Consider the following 17,303-nt stretch of genomic DNA (forward strand, 5'->3'; position numbering starts at 1 on the left):
AGGTGCTTTGCAGAGTCCCAGAGTCGAGAACAGACTCCCGGGATATCGGCATCGAGTCCATTCGCCAGAGAAAATGTGTGCGGATATCATGAAGGCAACTACGCTTCTTGCATCTCTGCGCTGGAAAAGGAGAACTTCTCCCACTTTAGACCGAACGAAATTGAGAAGATAGTCTGTCGTGGCGAAGAGACTTGTCGTCTAGACTATCTAAGCGTTTACTTGGCAACACGGACACAGGTAGAGCAACAGCACACGAGGTCTCAAGACTTTGACAGCGGCGACGGTTTGTTCTCGACACACCTCCAGCTGGCACCCTCGACTCGGAGTCCATCATTCTGTGACAATTGCCTACCGCCAAGATGGGCGACCCAGGACCAGCTTCAACTCCTACCACGCGACCTTGTCGGATCGCCAATTGCTCCGGAGCACGCGGCGATCCAGGATACCAGATGCTGCGCCAGGCCACTTATGGACCTGTCGACTTCATCACTGGCGACTACCTTGCGGAGATGAACCTGGCTGAAAATGCCCAGAAGATGGCGGCTGGCAAACATGACGGCTGGGAGCCGACTGCCTGGGATGGCCTTGAGCAGACGCTGGATGTCATCAAAGAAAAAGGAATCCGCATCATCATCAATGGTGGAGCGCTCAACCCAAAAGGGCTGGCGAAGAAGGCCCAGAAATTGGTCAGTGACCGAGGCCTGGACCTGAAGGTCGCATATGTGTATGGCGATGACCTGATGGAAGAAGTCAAGAGCAGCCTTGAGAAGACAGGGAAACTGCCACAGCACTTGGACGGAGAGAATGAGAAAGTCTCGCTGGCAGAACATGCCACAGACTTACTGGACACCAAGGGGAAGCCAATCGTGAGTGCAAACGCATATCTTGGTGCACGAGCCATCGTCAAAGGTCTCGAGCTGGGTGCCGATGTCATTATCTGCGGCCGAGTGGCAGACGCATCCCCAGTTATCGGAGCAGCCTGGTACTGGCACAAGTGGTCGGACACAGATTACGACCGCCTGGCTGGAGCATTGGTGGCGGGACATCTGATCGAGTGCTCGGCGTATGCGACGGGGTCGAACTTTTCGGGATTCGACGAATATCCCTTGGAGACTTTCGTGGACCTGTCCTTCGGCATTGCAGAGATTGCAGACGATGGGACCTCGATCATCACCAAGCACGACGGGACTAATGGCCTCGTCAACGAGGACAATGTCAAGTGTCAGTTCTTGTATGAGCTTCAGGGCGGCACATACCTCAACTCAGATGTCTCTGCCGACACGACGGACATCAAGATCAACCAAGTCGGCAAGAATCGAGTCAAGTTGTCCAACATCAGAGGATACCCACCGCCTCCAACCACCAAGCTGGCCATCTTTTACCACGGAGGTTATGAGGCGCAGCTGCTCACCAATGCCACAGGATATGCAACCGCTGAGAAGTGGAAGCTATTCGAGACACAGATGCGGCATGCTCTCAAGCAGAAGGGTCTCATCGACCAGTATCAACTGCTGGATTTCCAGATCCTGGGCACTCCGGAAGCGAACCCGAAGTCCCAATTCTCCAGCACAACCTACTGCCGGCTGTTCGTCCAAGCTGACACAGAAGCCGCAATATATGGGTTGGTGAAGGCGTGGAGCGAGATCGCGATGCAGCATTTCTCGGGTTTCCATCTGTCTCTGGACTACAGAACCGCGCTTCCGAGATCGTACCTTGCCTTCTATCCGGCTCTGTACCCTCAGAACGACCTCAAAGAGGGAGTAGCGATCCTATCCGCGGATGGAGAAGATGCCCAGACTGCAGATGCCGGCCATCCTCCCCAGTACCAAAAGCTAGCGCCACGAGAGAACTACGAGACCGCACATCCAGTCGACTTGGCTTCCTTTGGACCCACGCGTAAAGCGCGCCTTGGAGACGTCGCCCTTGCCCGCTCAGGAGATAAGGGAGCGAACATCAACTTCGGCATCTTCGTCCGTCGTGCCGAACACTATCCGTGGCTTCAGACCTTCATGACTCGGTCGAAGCTGCAAGAGCTCATGGGCGACGACTGGCAGGATGATTTCTTCATCGAGAGGATGGAGTTCCCCAACCTTTGGGCGGTGCATTTTGTCATTTACGGACCCTTGGGCCGAGGCGTGAGCAGCTGTCGCTTGCTGGACGCGCTGGGCAAGGGGTTTGCGGATTACATTCGAGATAAGGTGGTGGATGTCCCGGAAAAGATTTTGGCAGACGTGGATGCCGTGAAGAAGGAAAGGAGGGCCATGTTGTGAGTTATGATGGCGGCATATCTTTTGTGCGACTCCACAAGGCAGTTCGCAATCTGTAGGGAAAACCCCCCTGTTGTCGATATTGTCTCCTTCATCGGGCTAAATTCCGATCCTGGTGGGGCTGTATTTGGCGGCCTGTCAATATCTCTCATTGATGCCTAGGTAGCCACGTAGCTTCTGCCTCTGAGGCCGCAGGAGCATGTGCATTTTGATTCAGCCGAAGATCGCGGACGATCTTGGTCGGACAGCGAGGCTGTGGTTGCAAGACGTGACCCACCGGAGCAAAATTTTTCCGAGCGCAAAATTTTAGGCCGAGGTTCACGAGGCTGTCGCCACGTTGTTTTATGTCAGTGGCGCCATTATCGACGGTCCAAGCGAGAAGCCCCATTGCTGTCCTGTTCGAGAAGATTTGAATTGTCGTATGTCGTATTTTCGAGATCAGCTTTGTCATGCCCATGAGAAGCTTCAACTACTCAATGGCTCTGGCGGCCGAGAGTTTCCCACCACCAGGCAGGTCGAGCTGAAACCAAACCAGCCTTGTAAGCCTGTCATACATATCTTCTATTTCTCTTTATCAACTGTGCAACGTCGAGAGTCTTGACAGATAAGGCCTCGGCTCAATTGTTCCGAGATGCGCCATCCCTTAAAATTTTGACTCTTGAGGCGTTATGTGCATCTCCCGGGGAGAATGTCTTTATTGGGGCCGACGCCCGGCCTCTGCCAAGTTACCCAGCGGCGACACCGACGTTATCCAAGGTAGATGCATCTTCGATACGGCCTTTACAGCTCCACGTTGCGCCGCTGGTTGAGAGCATCCAAGATTTGGCTGTGGAGTCGGATCGAAGGTTGAAGTGGCTTCCACCAGTTAGGTGCTCTTCGGATATGGCTCTCTGCCATGGGTGATGCAATCATGTCTCATGGACCCCCTATGCGTTTGGATCTTCTCAAAATGCACAAAACTGCGCCTGCCGCCCTCGATGGGCACCATGTTTTGCTCGTTCAAGGACGCCATCCCCCCCTACGATGCACATGATGGCTGAGAAACGCAACCATGAAGATTCTACGCCTCAGACAATGTCATTGTTCCGCCTTGTAGCTGATCAAGCTCGGGTCACGCAGGAAGTCTTGCATTATCCATATCCCGGATCAGGCACTGAGGAGGATCCCTATCTCGTCAGTTACATACCCAATGATCCGGGCAATCCATTCAACTGGTCGGAAGGCAGGCGATGGACTACTAGCCTGATCGTGGCGACTGAAGTGTTAGCGACGGCTTTTGCATCGAGTGCGTTCAGTGGTATGTCCATGACCTCCGAGCGATATCTCTGGACGGGATCACTCTTACTGATTGTCATCCAGGAACCTTACGCGAGCTCATCGTCGACCTAGGCGCCAGCACAGAATTGATAACTGCCGGCATCTCCCTCTTCGTTCTCGGTTTCGCAGTCGGGCCACTCTTATGGGCACCCTTGTCGGAGCTTTATGGCAGGCAGATAATCTACATCATCAGCTTCGGTGGCTTCACGGCCTTCTGTGCCGGCTGTGCCGGTGCCAATAATATCGGAACTCTCCTCGTCCTGCGCTTCTTCGCCGGAGCCTTTGGTTCGTCCCCGTTCACCAATGCCGGCGGCGTCATCGCAGATGTCTTTCCGGCGTCAGAGAGAGGGTTGGCCATGGGTATCTTTGCCCTGGCGCCCTCGATGGGGCCTACGCTGGGACCCTTCTGCTCAGGCTTTCTCGCCGAGAACCAAGGATGGCGATGGGTGATGGGTCTCTTGACCATCTTTGCCGGAGTTATGTGGATTCTCGGGGCTGTCTTCGTGCCCGAGACCTACGCGCCGGTCATCTTGCGGAAGAGGGTTGCTAAGCTATCAAGAATGACCGGCAAGGTGTACATGTTAGAGGCAGACAAAGGGAAAGGGGCTCCATCACTGAGTTCTCTTCTGCCGACTGCGCTCATTCGACCGTGGATTCTGCTATTCAAGGAACCGATTGTTCTCTTACTGTCGCTCTATATTGCCATCGTCTACGGTACGCCACTTGTCTGCCTGTTTGTGAGTCAAACCTTGCTGACGATTCCAGGCACACTGTATCTCCTGTTCGGTGCTTATCCGATTGTATTTCAAGAAGTCCGCGGGTGGTCAGAAGGCGTTGGTGGCCTCCCATTCCTCGGCGTCGCCGTGGGCATGGTTGCCGGGATTGTCTTCGCCAGCTGGACGAATAAATGGTACACTGACGAGGCTGCGGAAAACGGCGGCGTCGCTCCAGCAGAGGCTCGATTACCGCCGGCGATGTACGGGGCCGTTGCGATCCCCATTGGATTGTTCTGGTTTGCCTGGACCAACTACGCGTCTATTCATTGGATCTCGCCCGTCATGGCCGGGGTGCCATTCGGCTATGGATTCACGGTAATCTTCCTGGCCGTCACCAACTACCTGATCGACGCATACACCATCTTCGCAGCATCCGTTTTGGCAGCGAACACCGTCCTACGATCTCTCTTCGGTGCGGCTTTCCCTCTTTTTACGCCAGACATGTTCGATGCCCTGGGTATTCATTGGGCGAGCTCGATCCCCGCATTCCTGGCACTGGCGTGCGTTCCATTCCCGTTCATCTTCCGGAAGTATGGAGCCAGAATCCGCAGCCGTTGCGTGTATGCCGCCCAGGCCGAAGCCATCATGACCGAACTCCGCGCAAAGGCCGCCCGAGCCAACGAGGCCCTCGAGTCCGAAGAGGAATCCATTCGGAGATCGAGCAGGACCGATTCGGAGTCGGGGCAAGACCTTGCCGCTTCCGAGGCGAAATTCGAGCCGATCAAGACCAGGAAATCGTTTGCGTCCGAGGTGGGGTCGTTGACGAGGGTCAGGTCCAAGACCGGCAGCGTCAGCGAGGCTGCCAACTACAACGCCAGCCCATTCGATATCGACCGGGTGAACACGTCAACCTCCTTGGCCGGACTTGATCTGACGAGGACAAGGACGAATCGCTCTGCCAATCAATGAGACTTTTAAAATTGGTGTCAATGGATAGTTGGCGGGGTTTTTGCATTTCAGATCATGGGTAGCGGCGTAGCGCAGGTCGATCTACGACCACTATAGAGTGTACTTCACCTTGTAATGAATAATCTATCTAATTCCACGACACAAGGTTGTATTGCGCCCGCCCGAGATGCATCACGTCCAAGTAGCTTAGTCAAACAGAACTTCGTGGTTGAAGAAGGGGATGGTGTGGTCCGCCCCCGTACCGAGAGCATTGGGAATGGTAGTCTGACCGATACTAATGCATAGCGAGGCGTTACTACTGCATCTCACCCGTCACCGATCACTGACTGTTGCTAAGAGAACGAGATTAGCTTAGCGCTCAAGGACATGACGGTGGTAAAGAATCATCGTATCGTCCGGTCATTGTAAATGCCTCGAGAGGGCGCATCGTCCGCTCGGATTGCTCATACTACTCACAGCATCAATCATCTGGTTCTGTCGACTCGCTCGATTCCACAAATGAGTCCTCCCACTAGGCATGTGACTATGCAAAGCATCGGCTGGAAGGTATTGCTAGTGACATTGCTGTTCCGAGTATGGACATTGGCGTGGGCATGCACAGGTACGCGAGCGTCAGAGGACGGTCCAGGTCCTGAAGACGATACAAAAAGGGTTTTGGAATAGCCAGATGATGAGACAGCCTCAGTGGCAATCCACTCCCCGATCTAGCCTGCAAGCCTGGATGGCATGGCACCGAGCCGTTCATTTCCCTGGCTCACGGACTCTAGCTGCTAGAGAACCCAGAGCCCGTTCAATGAGCTTTCAAGAGTGCCCACCCAACGCCAGCTCGCATTTGTGACTGTCACGATGTCAAAGGAAGCCATGGTACTTGCGGAAATACATGGGTTTCGTGGCTCAGACAGATTCGTCGTCTTCAGGGTTTACGAGCAAAAGTGCCGTTTCTATGCTCTTACCCGGCCAAAGCAATGTCCATACCAAGGCAATGTCAGCCGACGCAGCAGCTGGGATGGTCGACTCCAGTAATACTCTATTGGTATGACCGAGCACATGCCTTTTTGGGATTGTCAGTCCTAGTTGTCCTCGAACGCCCCGGTTTGCTTACGATGGCCGGGAAGGCACCTCGTCATAGAGGTATCAATCCTGTTCCTGTGCTCCGGTCCTTGAGAACTTCACTCGAAGGTGCCCAAGTGCTAAACGTATACATTACGATTCTCCTTTGGGAGAAGATTCTACCCAAAATTACACCCTACAGGCTTGTTTTGGAGACCATTGGACACTCACTATGCGGGTCGGTCGTATGATCAGGTACTGTTCTCAGTCCTGTCTTCTCATGCATCACCCGTGTATTGTTCTGGCTCGCTTACGAGGTCATCCAACGCCTAGTCTAGACGAAAGCCTCAAAAAAAAGAGCAAAAGTTGTTACTGAGTTGCCTGCTGTTGTCGAGGTTTGCGAAGTTAGCTTCCCGCCCTCCTTCGTCGAACAGCCATTTAAGTCGTCGGCAATTTGTTCCGCTCAGCTCCTGTCCATGTATGCATATTCCTAGTTTTCCACCCTCATGTGGTCGAGGCATACATTTGAGATCGTAAATATGGGGCTGAGAAGACGAGAGTGGGCTGGGAGAGGTCTGCACCATGCATCTCGACCATGGAACAGGACGAATAGGGACTGTCCTGAGGCGAACAGTGCTGGATCCCTTCTTCGATCTCGAGGCTTTCGAGCTTACAGACTCTCATTTCCCCGGCCGAAGTGGTAGGTAGGCTCCACTTCCATCTGCGTTGTGCAGGTTTACTGCAGTCTGCTGTCGTGGGCTGAGCCAATGAGCTCACGGGAGAATGACATTGTGCAGCCGATCAGGTTGCCCGTCCCCGCAAAAGGACGGCATGTCTTGGGTAACAATGCGTCGGTCCATCTGAGACAATGAGCCCCAAGACTTTCATCTCTAAAGCACCACGGGTTGCGGTTACATAAGAGCTGAAAGGAAGACTGGCGGAGATGATGCCGACTAGACGATATTACTGGCCTGACGAGGACTTGTCAAGGCTGTGGCGTCCAGAACTCGCTGACCTCCTCCTGCTGCAACATACGTTCTGGTCGAAGGTTCTATTAGGATTGGCTGAACAACAGTGTTCAGCTCGAGAATAGAGCCAGATCTCTCTCGCTTGAAAATATCGGGTGACGGAAAGGCACTGGGAAAGGAGGGGAAGAAACGTCGGGAAGAGCTGTCCAAAGGATTCGAGGAGTTCTAGGTCTGGCTGGGGGCTCACTTCATGGGTATTTATATCAGCTGGCTCCCCCGCCTCGAACCTGGATACATTGAACAACTCTCATTCTTTCTTACTCATATTCAGGACGTCGTGAAGTCTTGACCACATCTCCAGGTATAGCAAGTCTCACAAGACCAATTAAACCAACAAGACCACCACCATGAAGTTCAACCTAGCAGCCGCCGGCATCCTTTTCCTCGGCCTCACCACCGCTTTGCCTGGTCTCTCTGACCTTCAGGGTAAGTCTGTCCGTCCTAGCTGGGTGTTATTGAAGTTGCGAACCCTCGAGTGACTCACGTCCTTCAGGCCGTGGCGGCGGCTTTGACTGCTCGACCTGCAAGACGTCGTCGGACTGCGGGCACCACGGGGAGTGTTCATGGTCCCAGCCTCCGTGCCAGTGCCAGCCCTCGGCCAACTCTCCTCCGGGCAACGAATGCACGAATGCCCACCGATTGAACAACCAAGCCAACTGCCTCAACCCGCCGGCGTTGCAGTGCGAGTGGAAGTGCCCAGACGGCCACTGCGAGGCTAAGAAATAGAGAACCCTGAGGGAAACCGAACATTGCTCCCTAGGTTGGCCAGAAAACAACATTTGTGATCTCGTAGGTTTGCCCACTCAGTGTCTCTGGGTATCGAATCTATCTAAGCCAATGAAGAGAGGGGCGGGGTGGCTGCAGAACACAGGGGCGGGCCATAACAGCCTGCTCCTGCGCGAGTAAATGTAGCCCGGGATGGGGCTCCTACCTTTCACTCCTTTGAAGGAATCTGTGTGCTATAGGTTAGCTCACAAAAAGTAAATACTCTCCTTAATGCAAGAACAACGTTCATGACGGGGTTGCACAAGCAGGACAGAAATGATGTCGATGATCTAACTTCCAACCCTCTAGTCGGATGGTCGGGCCATCCTCGAGAACAAGGCTGAGAAAAAGACCATGTTGTGGGGGCGATTGCCTGAAACGGTAACGCGTCATCTGTCACTAACCCTGTTCGGCCGAGGTCTTTTTACTCGCCCCATCCGAAAGCTCCCTCCAGAAGACCATACCATGTATAATTATCGAGGAATTCCTCCAGAGAGACATAAGGAATGGAAAAAGGACCTCGTATCACCCATACAGCCAGTACCCCCTGGATAAATTAGTTTTCAAGTAGTAATACAAGATTTCCCGAGACAGCCACGTGTTGTTACCCGCCCTCCTCGTGCGTTGTAAAGCAACAAAATCCAGATTTGTCCAGACAAAAGTTGAAGTTAACACGCATTTCCAGTATACAAAAGTAACATAGCTTATAGACGTGGTTAAGTTGCCACTGGAGCAGGACAGGTGTAAGTGCTGGCTGCCGAGGCCGGAATCGTGGTGCTGGCGTTGATGCTGGCGTGGACGATCAAGTACAAGCCCGTCGAGCAGTTCGGTAGCGACAGCCCAGGGGTGGTGAAGCTAGTCACCGCGGAGTCCGTCGAGAGGGCATCGTTGATGTACAAATACTGGCCCGGGGAGCATTTCGAGAAGGGCAGACAGCCGAGATCGACATGGACCTGGGCCAGGGAGTAGCTTCCGGTCAGCGTATAGGTCACGTAGACCTGCCCATTGACCAGGACGGCCGACCACGTCCCTACGGTGGTTGCTTTCGAGATGTCGTTTTGGCCCGCGCCGACGTAGAGTGGGCCGCCGATTCCAGCGATGAGTTGGCTGATCGTGGGTGTCTCGTACCAGCCCCAACGGTTGCAGGTGTTTGGTAGAGGTGACATAGAGTTTAGGGCCTGGGATTTGGGATTGCTCGCGGAGTAGCCAAATGTGGTCCCAAAGGAGCAGTATTCTTTCACTGGCGGACTCGATGGAGTTGTGGTCGGCGCTGGAGGAGTGGTAGTTGTGCTTGTGGTGGTGGTCGTTGTAGTCGTGGTAGTAGTTGTTGAAGGAGTTATAGTGGGGCATTTTGTGCACCGGTACCCTAGCTCCCAATTGGTGAAGCGGTAGTATGAGCTACATGCTGGATAATCCGTGCAAGACAGTCTGCCTTCGGCTCCAACCGCACCTGAAGTGCCGGTTAACCAGGCGTTGGTGTACAAATACAAGGTCAGCGCTTGCTGGTCGCCGTAGGGGCACATCCCAGTCAGGACGTCCGGGTTGCTTGTGATCTGACTGTAAGGAATGGTGCATTGAACGGTTGAACCATCGGCGGCTATAGCACAGTGCCCATTTCCAGACGTGAATTGAGGACTAGGCGAACCTGTCGGCGGTTCGAGGCTAAGCGAGATGCCGGTTTCCGTGTATGTGTAGCCCGGGACAGCTTCATAGGTAAAGACCAAGTCGAAACCCACAAAGCTGTAGCAGACTTGAGACTTGGTGGAACAGAGAGTCTGGTCGCCGACGCACAAGTCCCAGCACTGTGACGGTCGGTAGTTCTCCAGAGGCAAGTTGAAATTGTTGTTGTCGGGTATTGGGACTCCCGAAAGGGAAGCATCACATACACTCTGATCCCACCTCTTGTGTGACGTGAAGGATTTGTGCACTGGTATGATCCCTGCAATAGCCGTCATGGCCATTGAGGCCATGGCGAGGACTGGAAATCGAGATTGGAAGAACATGGCTGGTTTCTGAGACTGAACAACCTACAAATCTGATCGGAATTGAAGTGAGATGCTTTTTGAGAGACGGAGACCTACAAGACACATTTGTATCCTCACGTCTGAAAAGACCGTTCACTCCTTGGGAGAATAATCCCCAATGTGCCCGCTAGACGGGCTGTGCCTCTGGAATAGCATTGTGGCTGTTGGTAGTGTAAGCATTTTCAGCCTCGCAATCTCCATGTAGTCGGAAAGGGTCGCCGCCATGGAACAAGTTGTTAAAAATTCGTTTTGCGATGACACCTAAGAGCGCCATCCAGCCTCTGCAATAGCGTCTTTCCATCCAGGTTCACAGTTTGATGTTTTCATTTGCGCCACGCGATGGCAGTACCTTGGCATCGAATAGTCTTAGCATTCAGTCTCAGATACGACTGACGTCGTATAGTTGTGAACGAGTATTCTATGCAAGAATGCTCGGGAACTAAATGACATAGGACAGGCTGCTTAGCTACAAGTCAGATTGAATGCTTCTTGTCTTCATCTTGCTGGACATACATGAATGTGAAGCATCAGGCTTGCCTGACTCAACCATTCTCGACATTACGTAGCGCCAACGGGGAAGATCGAGTGGAGTCTGTACTATATGGGCTCCTAGGCATGTCCAATGGCAGATATCGCCTCTGTCACCGGAACAAGGGCACCTGATGACACGGGATGGCCGTGAGTGTGTCGATCTCGACGCGTTGGACTCGACTTTCTGCTGACTTTTGGATCAACGTCTCCCCCGAAGGTGTGCGGATAGACTTATGGTCAAAGACCAAGTAAGCACAATCTCCGATCGAGACATTTTACCTCGTTAGCTAAGACGCCAGTACTGGCCAATTGCGTATCTTCAGTGACGGGTTGTCTCACTCGGTGGCGCCGTACTTGAGCGAGTGACAATATCTGGGGAAAGTAGTAGAATGGCATCAGGAACGCGCAGGACATGGACGGGACTGCAAGATCGCTGGAGTTTGCCGCAAGGACGCAAGCTGTAGATGCAGTCCATGTGTTCCCCTAATTTATGAAGCCTACGAAGCGAAAGTTGATTCAAGTCTGACACCGGTCTAGAATCTCATGCTGTAGCCCAGGAAGACGTGCACAGTACTGTGTGACTGTCTTTCTTGTTCCCTGAGTCGGTTCGCTGCCCAGAGACGTCCGCATCGCGTCGAAATATTTCGGAAGCGGCTGCTCACCCAACCTCGAGTGAATCCTCCTAATGATCCTAGCTGGTGGAAAAGGAGCATAATCAGAGAGACAAAGAGGTAGTGGGAAGGAAAGCACGAATTTCATTGAAGGTCTCGGTGCTAAAATATGGGGAATCCTGGTCCATGAATGACAGCCCGGTGGCTTGTTATTGGATTCAGACATCAAGCGCTTGGAGGAAGTGGGTCGCTTTGGCCGGTGAGAGACGACGCGGGCAAGCCCATAGATCCATTCTCGAGAGCAAATGGAGATTGGAGCCATGAAGTTGGTCCAGAACATTCGCACAATTTACAGTGCGGTCCAGAGAGAGGACCCCGTCCGCGAGACATAATGAATGGCAACACTGGAAGCAACGGTGGAGACGTCATGAGTCTTAACGCGTGAGACTCGCATAAGTCCTTTCATTTGGAGCTCACTTTGGTCTGTCAGAGTAGTGTTTCGTTTCGAGCAGGCCGATCGAGTTGAACATGCTTCGCGGAGAAAGCGCAGCAAAATAATTGTGCGCCATCGACCCATCACTATTTTGCCGCGTATGGTCTTCTAATACACCTTTCTGCAGTGGATATGGACATCCAGCATTACAGGGCTGGAATTAATGCTGACGGCCGTCGAATGTAGCTCTCCATAGTCTACCGCCGTCGTCTCGCCGGTGATATTGATGCTGTCTCAGGATCTTGAAGGAGGACATCGTCACCAGGAGCTTGCGTACTTCGATGGGACAATTCGCACCCTCAACCCTCCAAGCACGATACAAGGAGCAGAGAGTGGTTCGGAAGGGAAGCCAATAGTCTTCGATCAGCCAGATGGAGCTGACTCACATATCTTCGGCCTCGTCTGTAACCGACAATGTGGTCACATTGTCAACTCTTGCCATCAATCGTCTTTCAGTCGAGCTATATTGATCCGGTGATTTTGGCCTCTTCTGAGAGGATGCTGTCCTGACGGTGTGGTATCAAGAAGCGCGAACGACGCCCTCGATAGCATCAAAGAGGAAGAATGCCTTTCTGTTGGCTCATATCGTAAGGCAGATGTCCAGGCTCTCATTCAACATGATCAACGTCGCCCGATACTGATGCCATATCTGACGTCTAGACTCAATGGCCTCGGAAGTATTCGAATTCTTGATCCTGTATGGCCCGCAACGTCAGCGCTCTCCCCCAAAGGCCCAGTCGAAATTCCTTGTTGACATACAGCTTTTTATCCAAACCCTTGATCTTCCAAAATTGCAGATGCAGTAGATTCTTCAAGATCCTGTGTTCAAATCCATTGTACTTCCTTGCATTCTCCAGAAACTTCAAGGTATTCTGGATACGTCGGGGACTGAAATTTGCGGGCGCTGAGGTGCGGAATGCATCGCGCAGGATGTCGCGGATCTCGTAGCGGGCGGGGCGTGCGTATCTGACTGCACGAAGAGAGGTGCGGTAGAGGTGACGGTAAGCATGGAGGATGGACTGTTTCGGGATGGGCGTGCTCATTTAGATGGGTAATATGAGCTTTGTTGCTTGGGCGTAGCGTTTGGACGGGCGCAGAACTGAAAGTTGCAGGATTGACGATGGCAACGCGTTTCGATGGATGGAGCGCGTGCCAAGAGCTTCACATGCGGCTGCGAGGAAATCGACTTCCGCTCTCCCTCGAGCTTAGATCAAGGCTGATTTACTTTCTGCACCGCTAGAACTCGAAATCATCTGTATTCCTTGTTTAATGGTGGCGTCTATATTCCTTGATTATACTAAGGCTCCTTTGCCATCTCCGCGCGCCTGCTCGAGAATCAAACCTTCTGTTCAATGCTAAGGTTGACCTCAGATACGTCGCTCTGTCCTTCGACTGCCTGCAGCTCCTCAACACCGCCAGATCTTGCTAGGCTCTCAAATGGCATTCTCTTTTCTTCACGGGCGTAGTCCCCGATAAAGGACAGCGCAAAGTAGACGACACTGCTGATTGTGCAGGTGTAGAACCAACTAAAAGCATACAGGTGAGTCCAGCCCTCGCCGTTTGCAATTTGGGTGCCAAATGTTTCGGCGAATCCAGGAAGCTGTGAGATTTCCTTTGGTCAGCATACGCAGCACGCATCGGGAGCATCGGATTGCGTTCTTGAACATACCATAAAAGCAATGGAGAAAAGCCATGTCGCAATCGGCCGCCACGACACACCATGAAAGTACCAATACCTGCCATTTGCCTGGTACAGCTCCGGGACGAAGACATTTCCTTTGCGCACCACAAGGTAGTCTGTCAAGGCCATTCCCAGAAAAGGCCCCAGGAAGATGCTATACCCGTTCAAGAACTTGAGGAAGGCGGTTGCTGTCGCCAAGATCTGCCATGGACAAATACACACTCCGAGGATGTAGCACATCCACATGCCTCGTTTGATGTTGAGCCATCTCGGAAATATTGACATAAAGTCCGCCCCAAACGGGATGACATTCGCTCCAAGCTCGGTAAGGGCGTTTCCGAAGATGAAGGCAAGGTTGATAATGGCGATGCCGGCTCGACGACCGTGGCTGAAACTGTGGTCGAGCATGTCGTGATTGAGGTCCCATCTAGCATGGGTGATCTGTCAGCTCATGATTCTTCGGGATAGTATTTGTAAAGAAACAATGCTGTCAAAACTCACGGATTCCAGTCAATGTTGCCCCATGCATTGTATATGCTCTGTGTGGCGTATATTCCCATGGCTGCGCAAACAGTACTTGCCACAGGGAACATGACGAGCTGCGACCAGACCGGGGCCATCTTGCTGCGAGCATAGCGAGCAATATCTGGTTGGTTTACCATGAGGGTTGTTGTTTTGGCCAACCCTGAGTTGACAGCGGAAAGCTGTTTCTGTCAAAAAGCTGATCCAATTTGTTGCGACCAGGGTCTCTTCTTACCAATGCCCACGACAGCGCGGCCCCATGTTTGTGTTCAACACTGTACAGATCCTTGTGTGGATGGCCTCGTCCGGTCACCATGCAAAAGGCGAAAAGACCTGTTCGCGAACCGATCAGCAACCACTTCTTTATCGGATTTTATGGGACTGTCGTGGATTGGCGTACCGATGATCACTGCCGGAAGAACGAGCATTTGGATCTCGTATGCTCTCCGGAGTTTGGGAATAGGTACATTGAGTGTCCAGCATGTCATGAACCAATAGACAATCATTCCTGCGGCATGAATTGAGTCGTCAGCTTCGATCATGTACGGAGGGTCTTCAGAAGTATGGGATACGAACCTATCAGCTGCTGCACTGTGATATTCGAGCTCTTTGGGATGTGGTTGGGCAGGTTCCAGTAACTGTTGCCGAAGATGCATCGCAGAACGACGGCGGTGAAATAACCTCCTTGCGCGATGGTGACGCCGGCCCAGATGAGTGCACACAGGGCACGGATCAAGATCGGAAAGTATGCGCCACGAAGACCCCAAACAAGCCGGGTCTCGACAGGGAAGCCGAAGTGGTAGACGGCTGCCGCTCTCGAATGCATGACGATTCCCAAAGACCCAAAGCAGAATCCAAGGAAGAGACATCCCAACGCTTGGCCTGGAGTCAGCCCGATGGCAAGCAACGCGGCCCCAAGGTACCAGCAGCCCGGCGAGAACCCGTAGGACCACCAGAAGGCGGCATAGTCATACCAACCCCATGTCTGATGGTTCTGGGGGCTGACGTCGAGATCTTCATTCGTCCACCGGTTGCGGGAAGCGGTTGCGCTGCTGGATGCATCGGGCTTGGTCTCTATGTATTTCACAAAAGCCTCCCTGCTGGTAAACGCATGTTGGAAGTCCTGGAAGCCACGGCGAATACTCTCTTGGATCTTGATATGGGAACCCATTTTCAGAGTGAAGGATACCTTTCTGCATGGATGCCACGCGATAGTGCCTGTGGATACGGAATATTATATACATGCTCCATGTGCTATACACGACACGCAAGGAATACTCTTATCGCATTGGCCGAATCTGAACATGTCTGGGCTATGGGCTAATGCACAACGCCAGGAACATACTTGTATCCGGGGTCTTATCATCCCTAGCTCGTGGACAAATCTGCCGTCGAGATAAATGACTTCGGATATACAGACTTCTGAGCACGTTATCTGACAGCGGGAAACTCCAGACCAACCCTCGGCCGAGCCCTTGCTCTATACAGCCATTTGGGCCGCAGCCTTGTCCGGCGTTGAATGATTGGCGACCAATGGCATGATTTGCATTTGACGGGCCACAGATTAAATCTGGCTTTACTTCTCCTGCAGAGAAACTTATCCACGACTGTGGGCGGCCAGGACCAATACGTGTCTAGCATCCCTCCTGCTTCAACCTAAGCTTTGCAAAGGTGTGAGAAATAGCAGAAGATCGGCCGAACGGGCACGCCTGCGTGCCAAACCTAAATCGACTCCGACACCTGGAGTCTGGACCGCTGATGGGCATAGGGAAGTCCCGTTCTTGGTGGCTATTGTCCAGATGTAAGACACCTTTTATCACGCCATCACCAGCGACGCCTCTAAACATCAAGGATTCAAAGTCGGCGCACACCGGCCATCATCTCAATTCAAATTTGCGTTCAATCCTGCACTGGGGGATCACTTGGATAGCGCTTCGAGATGGGCTCGTTGGGAAGACGGTCCAAGCTCCCGCCCGTCCTCGACTTCTCAGGTAAGTGAACAGTGTTTCTTAAAGAGCATTGCAGCAAGGGACTGACCAAGATGGCAGGTTTTCGGAGTGAAAATGAGGTTCTGAAGGCGGAATTCCTGCAAGCGCTGGGACAAGCGTGTAGAGACAAGGGATTCTTCCAACTTACCAACCATGGCGTGGAACCTGAGCTCCAGCGGCGAATTTTTGCGGCCTCCAAGGAATTGTTCAGTCTCCCGCTTGAAGAGAAGCTGAAAGCGAGACTGACGACCGGAACGAACGGACGAGGCTACGAAACCATAGGAGACCAAATGCTCGAGCCCGGCTCGGCCCCGGACACCAAAGAAGCCATTTACTTGGGTGAAGACCTCCCCGCCGACCACCCGCGCGTGCTGAAGGGCGAATACGGATGCGGTTCGAATATCTACCCATCCTGTCTCGGCCCCCAGTGGCACGAGACGTGCATGGAATACTTCCAAGCCATGACCAACTTGGCCCGAGAAGTAATGCGAGCTCTCGCGGCGGCGCTCAACATACCCGAGGACTACTTCGACCGGTTCACCGACTCCGAACCGACTGCGACGCTCCGCCTGGTGCACTACCCGCCCACGCCCAGGACATCGGACAAGGAGCGCGGCTGCGGCGCCCACCGCGACTTCGGGTGCATCACGCTCCTCCTGCAAGACGGGGTCGGCGGCCTCCAAGTCCAGGACGAAGAGACGGGCGAGTTCCTCGACATCGACCCCGTCCCCGGCGCGTACGTGGTCAACCTCGGGAACCTGATGGCCCGCTGGACCAACCACCACTACACGTCCAACACGCACCGCGTGCTGAACTTCTCGGCCACGGACCGCTACTCGATCCCCTTCTTCTACAGCGGCAACGCCAAGTATACCCTGGAGACCATCCCCGGCCTGGAGGAGAGGCCGCAGTCCGTCGCGGCCAGGAAATACGGCCCCGCCATCCCGGCAGAGCCGTACGGTCCCGTCTCCGTCACCGACTTCCTCCGCGAGCAGTTCGTTCAGTCGTACAAGCGAGCCCACGACTTCAGGCCAAATGTGGTTGATGCGACCGCATAGACCACACAGCTAACATGCCTGTTATATCGGGTGGAAGAGCGTTGAATATCCCCTATCCAATTAAGCGTCCCGCTATCTCAAAGGACGAGGACTCGAACATGGCTCTAATCTAGATGCGAGGATCCAGGACGTTGCTTTCTCGGCGTCGTCTCGAGACCCATGCTGGGACTTGATAGGCGGGTTGATTGGTTTCTTGTAGACGCAATCAGAGCATTGGAATCGATTTCGAATAAAGCCGAGTGAAGACCTAATGACTGACACAAGAAACGTGCTTGCAAGCTTG

General features: G+C 53.2%; 4 protein-coding genes across 4 annotated transcripts; 3 read left to right on the forward strand and 1 right to left on the reverse strand.

Moving 5' to 3' along the window:
- Positions 1 to 359: 359 nt before the first annotated feature.
- Positions 360 to 2,429, forward strand: PV07_03240 (uncharacterized protein; the record flags this gene model as incomplete). The annotated part of the gene is made up of 2 exons (XM_016389927.1): positions 360 to 2,266; positions 2,327 to 2,429. The coding sequence occupies 2 exons, from the start codon at positions 360 to 362 to the stop codon at positions 2,427 to 2,429; spliced, it is 2,010 nt and encodes a 669-aa protein (XP_016251829.1).
- Positions 2,430 to 2,762: 333 nt separating this feature from the next.
- PV07_03241 (uncharacterized protein) lies at positions 2,763 to 5,418 on the forward strand. The gene is made up of 3 exons (XM_016389928.1): positions 2,763 to 3,564; positions 3,627 to 4,298; positions 4,350 to 5,418. The coding sequence occupies exons 1-3, from the start codon at positions 3,291 to 3,293 to the stop codon at positions 5,267 to 5,269; spliced, it is 1,866 nt and encodes a 621-aa protein (XP_016251830.1). The 5' UTR covers positions 2,763 to 3,290; the 3' UTR covers positions 5,270 to 5,418.
- Positions 5,419 to 11,193: 5,775 nt separating this feature from the next.
- Positions 11,194 to 12,861, reverse strand: PV07_03242 (uncharacterized protein). Its single transcript, XM_016389929.1, has 2 exons — positions 12,531 to 12,861; positions 11,194 to 12,466 (listed from the first exon to the last, which is right to left on the reverse strand). Exons 1-2 carry the CDS (start codon positions 12,812 to 12,814, stop codon positions 12,352 to 12,354), a joined length of 399 nt encoding a protein of 132 aa, XP_016251831.1. The 5' UTR covers positions 12,815 to 12,861; the 3' UTR covers positions 11,194 to 12,351.
- A 3,052-nt stretch (positions 12,862 to 15,913) lies between these two features.
- PV07_03243 (uncharacterized protein) lies at positions 15,914 to 17,162 on the forward strand (the record flags this gene model as incomplete). Its single annotated transcript, XM_016389930.1, has 2 exons — positions 15,914 to 15,965; positions 16,023 to 17,162. 2 exons carry the CDS (start codon positions 15,914 to 15,916, stop codon positions 17,018 to 17,020), a joined length of 1,050 nt encoding a protein of 349 aa, XP_016251832.1. The 3' UTR covers positions 17,021 to 17,162.
- Positions 17,163 to 17,303: the final 141 nt, after the last annotated feature.

This window comes from Cladophialophora immunda (assembly GCF_000835495.1).
Source record: "Cladophialophora immunda strain CBS 83496 unplaced genomic scaffold supercont1.2, whole genome shotgun sequence".
Lineage (NCBI taxonomy): Eukaryota > Fungi > Ascomycota > Eurotiomycetes > Chaetothyriales > Herpotrichiellaceae > Cladophialophora > Cladophialophora immunda.

Excerpts from the sequence above, each read along its gene's own strand:
- PV07_03241 (XM_016389928.1), top strand. The coding sequence starts at position 3,291 with ATGCACATGATGGCTGAGAAACGCAACCATGAAGATTCTACGCCTCAG. Across the intron at positions 3,565-3,626 it reads TGCATCGAGTGCGTTCAGTG|GAACCTTACGCGAGCTCATC; the intron begins GTATGTCCATGA and ends ATTGTCATCCAG. Across the intron at positions 4,299-4,349 it reads CTATATTGCCATCGTCTACG|GCACACTGTATCTCCTGTTC; the intron begins GTACGCCACTTG and ends TGACGATTCCAG.
- PV07_03242 (XM_016389929.1), bottom strand. The coding sequence starts at position 12,814 with ATGAGCACGCCCATCCCGAAACAGTCCATCCTCCATGCTTACCGTCAC. Across the intron at positions 12,467-12,530 it reads AAGGGTTTGGATAAAAAGCT|GATCAAGAATTCGAATACTT; the intron begins GTATGTCAACAA and ends CGGGCCATACAG.